The sequence below is a fragment of the Leucoraja erinacea genome, chromosome 6 (genome assembly GCF_028641065.1).
Source record: "Leucoraja erinacea ecotype New England chromosome 6, Leri_hhj_1, whole genome shotgun sequence".
NCBI classification, from domain to species: Eukaryota; Metazoa; Chordata; class Chondrichthyes; order Rajiformes; family Rajidae; genus Leucoraja; species Leucoraja erinaceus.
Window position 1 is genome coordinate 58,131,093 of NC_073382.1, and position 13,705 is coordinate 58,144,797.

General features: G+C 43.8%; 1 protein-coding gene across 1 annotated transcript in view; it reads right to left on the reverse strand.

Annotated features, from left to right (window-relative positions):
* LOC129698191 (interleukin-1 receptor type 1-like) overlaps positions 1 to 13,705 on the reverse strand; it is a 57,314-nt gene that overhangs the window by 24,923 nt on the left and 18,686 nt on the right. Inside the window, exons 2-3 of the mRNA XM_055637145.1 lie at positions 10,193 to 10,274; positions 5,926 to 6,011 (exon numbers count right to left, since the gene is read on the reverse strand). Of these exons, the coding sequence (XP_055493120.1) occupies positions 5,926 to 6,011; positions 10,193 to 10,274 (168 nt within the window). The remainder of the gene's footprint in view (positions 1 to 5,925; positions 6,012 to 10,192; positions 10,275 to 13,705) is intronic.

A 13,705-nucleotide genomic window follows, 5' to 3' on the forward strand; every position in this document is an offset into this window, starting at 1 on the left:
GATCTGGCAGCTTCTATGTCTCCACATCAAACCATATGGCATCCCAGGGATTCCACTCGACTGAACTGAAAATTTTCTGTCTCCTTTATCAATAATCATAAAACGACTAAGCAGCTTCAAACAGAATCTGATGCACCAGTTAAATTAAATTGGAGAAGTCTGAACTGCAGACGAAACATAATTTTCTCAGGAAAAATTACTCACTTTGGGAGACTGTAAATTGCAGGTTGTTGAGGATGCAAAACTGAAATTAACTTTTCAGAATATATTATTAAGGAATGTGGGTGCCACAGGCAAGGGAGTATTGAAATCCCTCCTTAATTCTCATTCTGAATCTGATGGTGAGCAGTTTCTGCGAAACCACACCCCACCCTTAGCATACACACATGGACATACAAATACATGCATAAAGTTGCACAAACACACAGTTAAAGACACAGAAACATTTACACACACACACACACACACACACACAAATTCTGCTTTCATTCCATCTACAAGTGTGAAGGTGACACTCAGCATAGTGAGCCAGATCTCAAGCAAAAACTAAACGGAATACAAGAATGAAATAGAGAGTTTAGTAGCATGACGACAAGACCCCAGACAAGACAAGCGTTTGATGGCACTGGGCTGGAGTTTAGAAGAATAAGGGGGGAAGACCTCATTGAAACGTACCGAAAAGTGAAAGGCTTGGATAGAGTGGATGTGGAGAGGATGTCACCACCAGAGGGAGAGTCTAGGACTAGAGGTCATAGCCTCAGAATTAGAAACATAGAAAATAGGTGCAGGAGTAGGCCATTCAATATGATCATGGCTGATCATCCAACTCAGTATCCTGTACCTGCCTTCTCTCCATACCCCCGATCCCTTTAGCCACAAGGGCCACATCTAACTCCCTCTTAAATATAGCCAATGAACTGGCCTCAACTACCTTCTGTGGCAGAGAATTCCAGAGATTCACCACCCTGTGTGTGAAAAAATGTTTTCCTCATCTCGGTCCTAAAAGATTTCCCCCTTATCCTTAAACTGTGACCCCTTGTTCTGGACTTCCCCAACATCAGGAACAATCTTCCTGCATCTAGCCTGTCCAACTCCTTAAGAATTTTGTAAGTTTCTATATGATCCCCCCTCAATCTTCTAAATTCTAGCGAGTACAAACCGAGTCTATCCAGTCTTTCTTCATATGAAAGTCCTGATCCCAGGAATCAGTCTGGTGAACCTTCTCTGTACTCCCTCTATGGTAAGAATGTCCTTCCTCAGATTAGGAGACCAAAACTGTATGCAATACTCCAGGTGTGGTCTCACCAAGACTCTGTACAACTGCAGGAGAACCTCCCTGCTCCTATACTCAAATCCTTTAAAGAATGTTCCTTTAGGAAGGAGACAAAGAGGAATTTATTTAGTCAGCGGGTGGTGAATCTGTGGAATTCTTTGCCACAGAAGGCTGTGGAGTCCAAGTCAATGGATATTTTTAAGGCAGAGATAGATATATTCTTGATTAGTATGGGTGTCAGGGGTCGTGGGGAAAAGTCAGGAGATTGGGGTTAGGAGGGAGAGATAGATCTGCCATGATTGAATGGCAGAGTTGACTTGATGGGTCCAATGGCCTAATTCTGCTCCTATCACATGACCTATGATACCACCTGTCCCTCAAATTCAAAATAAAGCAGTTGGTCTTTGACTTTGAGTTTGGAATATACGGTCCTGTCTACATCAATAGTGCTGAGGTGGAGATGATCAAGACCTTCATGTTCCTTGATGTAAACATCACCAACAACATGTCCTGGTTCAAACACATTTTCACATCAAATATCTCTACTTCCTCAGAAGACTATGGAAATTTGGCATGTCTCAGCTTTTAGCTTTCATACAATATATAAATGGTACGCACTTCAACATGGAAGTGAATGTTGGGAAGGTGAATGGGTTTCAAACAAGTGGGCTGCTTTGACCTAGTATGCGATGAATCTCGAGTGTTGTTGCGGCTGACTCAGGCAAATGGAAAGTAGCCTGTCATAATCTGTAAAGGTAAAAAGATTTATAAGTGTGAGGATACACAAAAATGCTGGAGAAACTCAGCAGATGCAGCAGCATCTATGGAGCGAAGGAAATAGGCAACGTTTTCGGGCCGAAACCCTTCTTCAGACTGATGCGGGGTGGGAGGAAGGAAAAAGGAGGAGGAGGAGCCCGAGGGCTGAGGAAGAGATAGGAAGGGGGAGGAGACAGCAAAGGCTAACAAAATTGGGAGAATTCAATGTTTATGCCCCCAGGATGCAGACTCCCCAAGCGGAACTTGAGGTGCTGTTCCTCCAATTTCCGGTGGTGCTCGCTCTGGCCATGGAGGAGACCCAGGACAGAGAGGTCGGATACGGAATGGGAGGGGGAGTTGAAGTGCTGAGCCACTGGGAGGTCAGGTTGGTTAATGCGGACCGAGCGGAGGTGTTAGGCCAAACGATCGCCAAGCCTCCGCTTGGTCTCATCGATGTAGATCAGCTGACATCTAGAGCAGCAGATGCAATAGATGATGTTGGAGGAGGTGCAGGTGAACCTCTGTCGTACCTGGAACGACTGCTTGGGTCCTTGAATGGAGTAGAGGTGGGAGGTAAAGTGACAAGTGTAGCATCTCTTGCGGTTGCAAGGGAAAGTGTGAGGAAGTGAGACATTCATGGCACAATGCCTAACATTTGACACCTTCACGGCGCAATATTTTTGTGGATCCCCCAGTTAGGTTTCTGGTCAATGGTTATCTTCCCAAAGAATTTTGACAGAGGACAACTCAGCAATATTATTCCACTGACTATCAAGAGTATCACATGATTTGATTCTCGCTAGTTGGGTCGAGTCATTTGATTAGCACTTCAGTGAGATAAATGAAATTTCCCACAGATTGGCCCATAATTTAGTGTTTACCAAGGGTTGCTCCATGCAGGAATGGACAGCTTAATTTGCTAAAGACTAGAGAATGGAATTTCATCATTCATCATCAACGAACATCCATATTTCTGACCTTACAATGGAACTCACTGATGTTGCAACTAAAAATGCTCATTGGGCAAAATGGTGCCGAGGCAGTAGAGCTGCTGCCTTACTGATTCAGATTCAAACTTTATTGTCATTGTGCAGTGTTCAGTACAGAGACAACGAAATGCAGTTAGCATCTCCCTACAAGAGCGACATAGAATTACAGCATCAGAGACCCAGATTCAATGGATGAGGGGGGATCTTATAGAAACATATAAAATTATAAAAGGACTGGACAAGCTAGATGCAGGAAAAATGTTCCCTATGTTGGGCGAGTCCAGAACCAGGGGCCACAGTCTTAGAATAAAGGGGAGGGCATTTAAGGCTGAGGTGAGAAAAAACTTTTTCACCCAGAGAGTTGTGAATTTATGGAATTCCCTGCCACAGAGGGCAGTGGAGGCCAAATCTCTGGATGGATTTAAGAGCGAGTTAGGTAGAGCTCTAGGGGCTAGTGGAGTCAAGGGATATGGGGAGAAGGCAGGCACGGGTTATTGATAGGGGATGATCAGCCATGATCACAATGAATGGCGGTGCTGGCTCGAAAGGCTGAATGGCCTCTTTCCTGCACCTATTTTCTATGTTTCTATTTTTAACCCTGACCTCAGGTGCTGTCTGTATGGAGTTTGTATGTTCTCCCCATGACTGTGGGTTTTCTGCAGCTGCTCCGGTTTCCTCCCACACTCCAAAGACATACAGGTTTGTTTGGTAAAATTGTAAATTGTCCCCAGTGTATGTAGGATTGTGTTAGTGTGTGGGGATTGCTGGTCGGCATGGTCTCGGTGGGCCGAAGGGTTTGTTTTCGCACTGTATCTGTAAACTAGATTGAGGAATACCTCCGGCAGCATTTTGGGCTGAGATAATTTACCTCCAACAAACGCAACCATCCTCATTTGTGTGTGATATTGGCTTCACGACGTGAAGAACTTACCACTGGATTCCCATTGGTATCATATTTTCATGACTTCAATTCTGCAGGAATACATTACTCACCTCAATGCTACATTGATGTCAAATTGAGCTCTGAAGAGTCTGATGAAGTCTGGAGAAAAGTCCAAGCTGAAGATCAATGAGCCTGAGATAAGGATTAGATAAGGATCGATAAGGATTGGTGTGAAAATGTCACTTGATAATGCTAACAAACAAAACTTCCACCATTTACTTTCATATTCAGAGTAAACTGACAGACTTGTAATTGGCTGAATTGGATTCGTCTATTTTTCTATCGGCAGAAGAAACCTGGACAATTTTCTGCCATTTTCATGCAAGGTGTGAATGATAAAATTATTTTCTGACAAATTAATCTAAAATAATTTTAAAGGAAACCTTTATTTGAAACAGTCAGATCGTGCAAAATTATGACACGTACTAATTTCAGACATAGAGGGGGAAAATATCAATTTTTTTAAACATTCCTCAGCATAATTTGCAGCCACATCATCAATTTGCTCAAAGCAGAAACTGAAGTATCAATGAGTCATGCTCTCCAGATGCAAAAATAAAATGTAGATACAGGGACACAAGAGGCTGAAGATCTGCAGCTTAAAACAAACTACTGGAAGAACTCAGCAAATCAAGACAGTCAGAATATTTTTTCCCCAGGGTGGAAATGTCCAACACTGGAGGGCATAAGTATAAGGTGAGAGGGGGAAAGTGGAATGGAGATGTGCGAGGCAATGTGTTTTTTGTACACAAAGAATGATAGGGGCTTGATACGTATTGCCAGGGGTAGTCGTGGAGGTAGATACCAGAACAGGCACGTGCCGTGGGTGATTACTCAGGGTAGGCAGTCAGTCGGCTTTTAAAAAATTGTAATAACCGCGCATGCGCAGATTGTTCTCCTCTCCTCTCTCTGTGCAAAGGCAGAATTTCAGCTGCGTTCATAGACTGTTGTCATTGACGGCTTGAAGCAGCGTCGACAGCACGTGAGCTGCACATACTTCTGCGTGTTACATGTACTGCGGATGAAAGGCACGGGAGAATTATGCCTACTTAAGAGATCGATCTCTTTGGTAGGCATAATTCTCCCGTGCCTTTACTATTTATAATTCATAATTACCATTTTATAATTTTAGTCAGGGTAGGCACTGCCTACCTTGCCTACCCTGATGGCACATGCCTGTACTAGAGTGGTGTTTAAGAGGCTTTCAGATAGGCACATAGAAGTGCCGAGAATAGAGGGACATGGATCATGTACAGGCAGATGAGATCAGTTCAACTTGGTATTATGTTTGGCACAAAAATTGTGACCCTCAATTTTAGATACCCTCCACTGATAAGAGAAGGAGAGCCCATATTTCATAGTGAAATAGCACAGCTCAGTGTCCTTCACATGCTTCGTGACCTATTGAGGGAAGCTGCAGTGCCCCCCTGTGGTCATGCGCGATGACAGGCCTGGCTCACTGCGGCAAAGAAAGACTTGGTGGGCCACAGATTGCACCATCGCAGAAGCCACCAAGCTTGGCCCCAAAGACCGGAGAGCCGAGGAGGAGGGAGCAGCTGGCGACAATGGATGCAAGCAAGCCGGTAGGAGAGGGACTGGGGTATTGCATCCAGCACCTTCAAGGGTGGCTGCAGGAGGCTCCCTTGGGGAACAATGGCAGTCAGGTGGGGAGAGGGACATCAGGGGCTTACTTGGACCAGGAGCCGCTTCAATACATCAAGAGCGTGGATCGGACTTTGGACTTTTTGTAAATGGCACCAGAATTTGGCAACTCGTGCATGTGCGATCCATGCAAAAAGAATTTCACTGTGCAGTACAAACGTGACAATGAAGCACCATTGAACACATTGAATAGACGTACAGACGAGTTAGAATTTGATTTTTCTGTGATTAGAGACGTCATTACTCTACAGCCTGGAATTGTTTACATTAAGCAGAATCTCTTGCAGTATGGTTCGACTTACCTGTAGGTAGACTGAATGATGGAGGTGAAGCCAACGTCAATGTGAGGAAGCCGAACAGGGGCACAAGAATTGAAGATGTCATTTTCCTGCAATGATTATTTAAAAAATTAAAAAAATACCCTGATGGGAAAATATTCATAGAATGTTTCATGCAAATCGACTACTTACAGCTTCTCTTGAGGAGAGATTCAACACGTGAATAGTAAAAACCGAAAACAAGGATAATAAATTCTAATCTGGCAGCTTCTATGTCTCCACATCAAACCATATGGCATCCCAGGGATTCCACTCGACTGAACTGAAAATTTTCTGTCTCCTTTATCAATAATCATAAAACGACTAAGCAGCTTCAAACAGAATCTGATGCATCAGTTAAATTAAATTGGAGAAGTCTGAACTGCAGACGAAACATAATTTTCTCAGGAAAAATTACTCACTTTGGGAGACCGTAAATTGCAGGTTGTTGAGGATGCAAAACTGAAATTAACTTTTCAGAATATATTATTAAGGAATGTGGGTGCCACAGGCAAGGGAGTATTGAAATCCCTCCTTAATTCTCATTCTGAATCTGATGGTGAGCAGTTTCTGTGAAACCACACCCCACCCTTAGCATACACACATGGACATACAAATACATGCATAAAGATGCACAAACACACAGTTAAAGACACAGAAACATTTACACACACACACACACAAATTCTGCTTTCATTCCATCTACAAGTGTGAAGGTGACACTCAGCATAGTGAGCCAGATCTCAAGCAAAAACTAAACGGAATACAAGAATGAAATAGAGAGTTTAGTAGCATGACGACAAGACCCCAGACAAGACAAGCGTTTGATGGCACTGGGCTGGAGTTTAGAAGAATAAGGGGGGAAGACCTCATTGAAACGTACCGAAAAGTGAAAGGCTTGGATAGAGTGGATGTGGAGAGGATGTCACCACCAGTGCGAGAGTCTAGGACTAGAGGTCATAGCCTCAGAATTAGAAACATAGAAAATAGGTGCAGGAGTAGGCCATTCAATATGATCATGGCTGATCATCCAACTCAGTATCCTGTACCTGCCTTCTCTCCATACCCCCCCGATCCCTTTAGCCACAAGGGCCACATCTAACTCCCTCTTAAATATAGCCAATGAACTGGCCTCAACTACCTTCTGTGGCAGAGAATTCCAGAGATTCACCACCCTGTGTGTGAAAAATGTTTTCCTCATCTCGGTCCTAAAAGATTTCCCCCTTATCCTTAAACTGTGACCCCTTGTTCTGGACTTCCCCAACATCAGGAACAATCTTCCTGCATCTAGCCTGTCCAACTCCCTTAAGAATTTTGTAAGTTTCTATATGATCCCCCCTCAATCTTCTAAATTCTAGCGAGTACAAACCGAGTCTATCCAGTCTTTCTTCATATGAAAGTCCTGACATCCCAGGAATCAGTCTGGTGAACCTTCTCTGTACTCCCTCTATGGCAAGAATGTCCTTCCTCAGATTAGGAGACCAAAACTGTATGCAATACTCCAGGTGTGGTCTCACCAAGACTCTGTACAACTGCAGGAGAACCTCCCTGCTCCTATACTCAAATCCTTTAAAGAATGTTCCTTTAGGAAGGAGACAAAGAGGAATTTATTTAGTCAGCGGGTGGTGAATCTGTGGAATTCTTTGCCACAGAAGGCTGTGGAGTCCAAGTCAATGGATATTTTTAAGGCAGAGATAGATATATTCTTGATTAGTATGGATGTCAGGGGTCGTGGGGAAAAGTCAGGAGATTGGGGTTAGGAGGGAGACATAGATCTGCCATGATTGAATGGCAGAGTTGACTTGATGGGTCCAATGGCCTAATTCTGCTCCTATCACATGACCTATGATACCACCTGTCCCTCAAATTCAAAATAAAGCAGTTGGTCTTTGACTTTGAGTTTGGAATATACGGTCCTGTCTGCATCAATAGTGCTGAGGTGGAGATGATCAAGACCTTCATGTTCCTTGATGTAAACATCACCAACAACATGTCCTGGTTCAAACACATTTTCACATCAAATATCTCTACTTCCTCAGAAGACTATGGAAATTTGGCATGTCTCAGCTTTTAGCTTTCATACAATATATAAATGGTACGCACTTCAACATGGAAGTGAATGTTGGGAAGGTGAATGGGTTTCAAACAAGTGGGCTGCTTTGACCTAGTATGCGATGAATCTCGAGTGTTGTTGCGGCTGACTCAGGCAAATGGAAAGTAGCCTGTCATAATCTGTAAAGGTAAAACGATTTATAAGTGTGAGGATACACAAAAATGCTGGAGAAACTCAGCAGATGCAGCAGCATCTATGGAGCGAAGGAAATAGGCAACGTTTTCGGGCCGAAACCCTTCTTCAGACTGATGCGGGGTGGGAGGAAGGAAAAAGAAGGAGGAGGAGCCCGAGGGCTGAGGAAGAGATAGGAAGGGGAGGAGACAGCAAAGGCTAACAAAATTGGGAGAATTCAATGTTTATGCCCCCAGGATGCAGACTCCCCAAGCGGAACTTGAGGTGCTGTTCCTCCAATTTCCGGTGGTGCTCGCTCTGGCCATGGAGGAGACCCAGGACAGAGAGGTCGGATACGGAATGGGAGGGGGAGTTGAAGTGCTGAGCCACTGGGAGGTCAGGTTGGTTAATGCGGACCGAGCGGAGGTGTTAGGCCAAACGATCGCCAAGCCTCCGCTTGGTCTCATCGATGTAGATCAGCTGACATCTAGAGCAGCAGATGCAATAGATGATGTTGGAGGAGGTGCAGGTGAACCTCTGTCGTACCTGGAACGACTACTTGGGTCCTTGAATGGAGTAGAGGTGGGAGGTAAAGTGACAGGTGTAGCATCTCTTGCGGTTGCAAGGGAAAGTGTGAGGAAGTGGGACATTCATGGCACAATGCCTAACATTTGACACCTTCACGGTGCAATATTTTTGTGGATCCCCCAGTTAGGTTTCTGGTCAATGGTTATCTTCCCAAAGAATTTTGACAGAGGACAACTCAGCAATATTATTCCACTGACTATCAAGAGTATCACATGATTTGACTCTCTCTAGTTGGGTCTAGTCATTTGATTAGCACTTCAGTGAGATAAATGAAATTTCCCACAGATTGGCCCATAATTTAGTGTTTACCAAGGGTTGCTCCATGCAGGAATGGACAGCTTAATTTGCTAAAGACTAGAGAATGGAATTTCATCATTCATCATCAATGAACATCCATATTTCTGACCTTACAATGGAAGTCACTGATGTTGCAACTAAAAATGGCTGGAACGAGGGCACAATGAGCGAAACGCTCATTGGGCAAAATGGTGCCGAGGCAGTAGAGCTGCTGCCTTACAGATTCAGATTCAAACTTTATTGTCATTGTGCAGTGTTCAGTACAGAGACAACGAAATGCAGTTAGCATCTCCCTAGAAGAGCGACATAGAATTACAGCATCAGAGACCCAGATTCAATGGATGAGGGGGGGATCTTATAGAAACATGTAAAATTATAAAAGGACTGGACAAGCTAGATGCAGGAAAAATGTTCCCTATGTTGGGCGAGTCCAGAACCAGGGGCCACAGTCTTAGAATAAAGGGGAGGGCATTTAAGGCTGAGGTGAGAAAAAACTTTTTCACCCAGAGAGTTGTGAATTTATGGAATTCCCTGCCACAGAGGGCAGTGGAGGCCAAATCTCTGGATGGATTTAAGAGCGAGTTAGGTAGAGCTCTAGGGGCTAGTGGAGTCAAGGGATATGGGGAGAAGGCAGGCACGGGTTATTGATAGGGGATGATCAGCCATGATCACAATGAATGGCGGTGCTGGCTCGAAGGGCTGAATGGCCTCTTTCCTGCACCTATTTTCTATGTTTCTATTTTTAACCCTGACCTCAGGTGCTGTCTGTATGGAGTTTGTATGTTCTCCCCATGACTGTGGGTTTTCTGCAGCTGCTCCGGTTTCCTCCCACACTCCAAAGACATACAGGTTTGTTTGGTAAAATTGTAAATTGTCCCCAGTGTATGTAGGATAGTGTTAGTGTGTGGGGATTGCTGGTCGGCATGGTCTCGGTGGGCCGAAGGGTTTGTTTTCGCACTGTATCTGTAAACTAGATTGAGGAATACCTCCGGCAGCATTTTGGGCTGAGATAATTTACCTCCAACAAACGCAACCATCCTCATTTGTGTGTGATATTGGCTTCACGACGTGAAGAACTTACTACTGGATTCCCATTGGTATCATATTTTCATGACTTCAATTCTGCAGGAATACATTACTCACCTCAATGCTACATTGATGTCAAATTGAGCTCTCAAGAGTCTGATGAAGTCTGGAGAAAAGTCCAAGCTGAAGATCAATGAGCCTGAGATAAGGATTAGATAAGGATCGATAAGGATTGGTGTGAAAATGTCACTTGATAATGCTAACAAACAAAACTTCCACCATTTACTTTCATATTCAGAGTAAACTGACAGACTTGTAATTGGCTGAATTGGATTCGTCTATTTTTCTATCGGCAGAAGAAACCTGGACAATTTTCTGCCATTTTCATGCAAGGTGTGAATGATAAAATTATTTTCTGACAAATTAATCTAAAATAATTTTAAAGGAAACCTTTATTTGAAACAGTCAGATCGTGCAAAATTATGACACGTACTAATTTCAGATATAGAGGGGGAAAATATCAATTTTTTTAAACATTCCTCAGCATAATTTACAGCCACATCATCAATTTGCTCAAAGCAGAAACTGAAGTATCAATGAGTCATGCTCTCCAGATGCAAAAATAAAATGTAGATACAGAGGCTGAAGATCTGCAGCTTAAAACAAGCTACTGGAAGAACTCAGCAAATCAAGACAGTCAGAATATTTTTTCCCCAGGGTGGAAATGTCCAACACTGGAGGGCATAAGTATAAGGTGAGAGGGGGAAAGTGGAATGGAGATGTGCGAGGCAATGTGTTTTTTGTACACAAAGAATTATAGGGGCTTGATACGTATTGCCAGGGGTAGTAGTGGAGGTAGATACCAGAACAGGCACGTGCCGTGGGTGATTACTCAGGGTAGGCAGTCAGTCGGCTTTTAAAAAACTCATAATAACCGCGCATGCGCAGATTGTTCTCCTCTCCGTAGTCTGTCAGTCGACATAAAAAAATCTTTAAAAACCACGCTTGTGCAGATTGTTCTCTCCAGTAGGCAGTCAGTTGACTTTTATAAAGTAATTTGTCTTCAAAAGCCTTATCTCTTAATAAAGTATTTAAAAACATATAACTCAAAGAAATTTACTTGCCACATTATTTGTACACAAACTCTACTCTTCTCTTTGTCTCTTAAGACACCCTTAAGATAATGACAATCCACGTTTGAAATACCACCAAGAAACTTGCGCTGTGCATGCGCAGTATGCTACGCAGCACATGCACGCAGTCCTCGGTGCAAAGGCAGAATTTCAGCTGCGTTCATAGACTGTTGTCATTGACGGCTTGAAGCAGCGTCGACAGCACGTGAGCTGCACATACTTCTGCGTGTTACATGTACTGCGGATGAAAGGCACGGGAGAATTATGCCTACTTAAGAGATCGATCTCTTTGGTAGGCATAATTCTCCCGTGCCTTTACTATTTATAATTCATAATTACCATTTTATAATTTTAGTCAGGGTACGCACTGCCTACCTTGTCTACCCTGATGGCACATGCCTGTACTAGAGTGGTGTTTAAGAGGCTTTCAGATAGGCACATAGAAGTGCCGAGAATAGAGGGACATGGATCATGTACAGGCAGATGAGATCAGTTCAACTTGGTATTATGTTTGGCACAAAAATTGAGACCCTCAATTTTAGATACCCTCCACTGATAAGAGAAGGAGAGCCCATATTTCATAGTGAAATAGCACAGCTCAGTGTCCTTCACATGCCAGTAATAAAAACTTTGAAAAGCACTCAACATGCCAGTGCACCCAGTGTAGTTAATCCCGGGGCTGGAAATGTATCGCAATACACGTCAATTACAAATGGCGCAATTCTGCCACTCAAAGAACTTTCATCTCCTAAAGAGATAGCTACAAATTGAAATATCTCTCCAGGACTTGAAACAAAGGCAATGTTACAATTTCATTTTGTAAACTCAGAAAGTTACAGGATTCCATCCACAATGATACAAAGTTGCACAGCAGAGATTGATCCCACTCCTAGACCAACTGCTATGATTTTTAGATTTGGACCAGGATTGTTTCTAATATATAATTGAAATTCTAGTTAACTTAAGAGATAAAAGCCGTGAAGAGCCTCTCCAATGAATTTGTGGTCTTGTGCTCCATATTACTGTCAGAAACAAATAATCACCCAATTTAGGTAAACAGTAATCCCGGAGCCCCCTTAATAATCAGGCAAATTGCAGGAGAGTTTGGTTCATTATTTATCATTTACACATTTCAAGTATGTTTATTCTTGTGTTAAGATAGATTCATTTGATATGAAACCTCAGAGGAGATGGAGTGGAGCAGTAAAGTGTGATTGAGTGAAGGATGAGTATGATCTCATTGTATATTTCAGCCGTGAGATTCTGTATGGCCTGCTGGTCATTTTTCTAGTTAACCTCAGGAGATAAAGGAATGGTGACTGAAGAGAGGAACAGAACTTGAAATAATTGGTGTTATTTTGTTAGGGTATTTGTTGATTTAAATTGGACTAATGTGTTGCGACTTTGACTGTAAGGGACCGCATTTCCCATGTGGGACTGGACTTAAAACAATCTTGTTGTCGGGCATTTATACTAAGAATTTCAATTCAGAATGCACATATATTTCCCATCACGTAACTTGATTCAATACATGTAATTACTCTTCCAGTTTATTCGTCATGTGGCTTTTCCTGGCTCATGGCACTCAGAAGACTGCTCTGTAATGTATTGCGACAGTCTTGCAGCAGTTGAGCGGTTGCCTTAAGGGCCTGTCCCACTTGCATGTGATTGGCATGCAAATTATGCAACCAGATGGTCGCATTGAGCCGCGACGGTCCCGCGAAGGTCGTGCACGACTTCATTGGACCGCACAGCCGTCTGGAGCGCGTGACGTCATTTGAAGGCGGACACAAAATGCTGGAGTAACTCAGCGAGACCGGCAGCATCTCTGGAGAGAAGCAATGGGTGATGTTTCGTGTCGAGACTATTCTTCAGTCTGAAAGAAGGGTCTTGACCTGCAACGTCACCCATTGCTTCTCTCCAGAGATGCTGTCGGTCCCGCTGAGTTACTCCTGCATTCTGTGTACGTCTTCAATTTTCTTGGCCCCGCTCTGGGAGTAGAAGTGGGGGTGGATCCGGACCACAACGGCCGTGAGCCCAAGGCTGAGCTCAGCGATTGTTTGCCTGCTTCTGCTGCTGTTAGAGGTGAGATGTTGTGTCGCGCCAGGGTCTTGAGCCTGTCCCACTTTGGCCGTCAGTGACGTGACAGGCCGTTGGCGCGCGAAGATTTTGTTCGCCACAAAGATTTTAGCCCCGCGCGATGTTGCGCACAACTACATACCCCTCCGCGCTTCTCAGTGGGACCGGCCCCGCGCGGCCATACGATGCCCGTGTGCCTCAACGCGCCGGCGAGGTTGCGTAATTTGCGAGCCAAGGATGCATAAGTGGTACAGGCCCTTTAGTACGTGCTATCTACGTGTAGTTTGCATATTCTTCCTGTGGCCACATGGATTTCCCTTGATTTCCTCCCACATGCTAGACGTGATGTTTGCCAGATTACTTGATGATTGTAAATTACCCTCTTGTGTAGCAAAGTGCCAGAACATATGCGGATTTA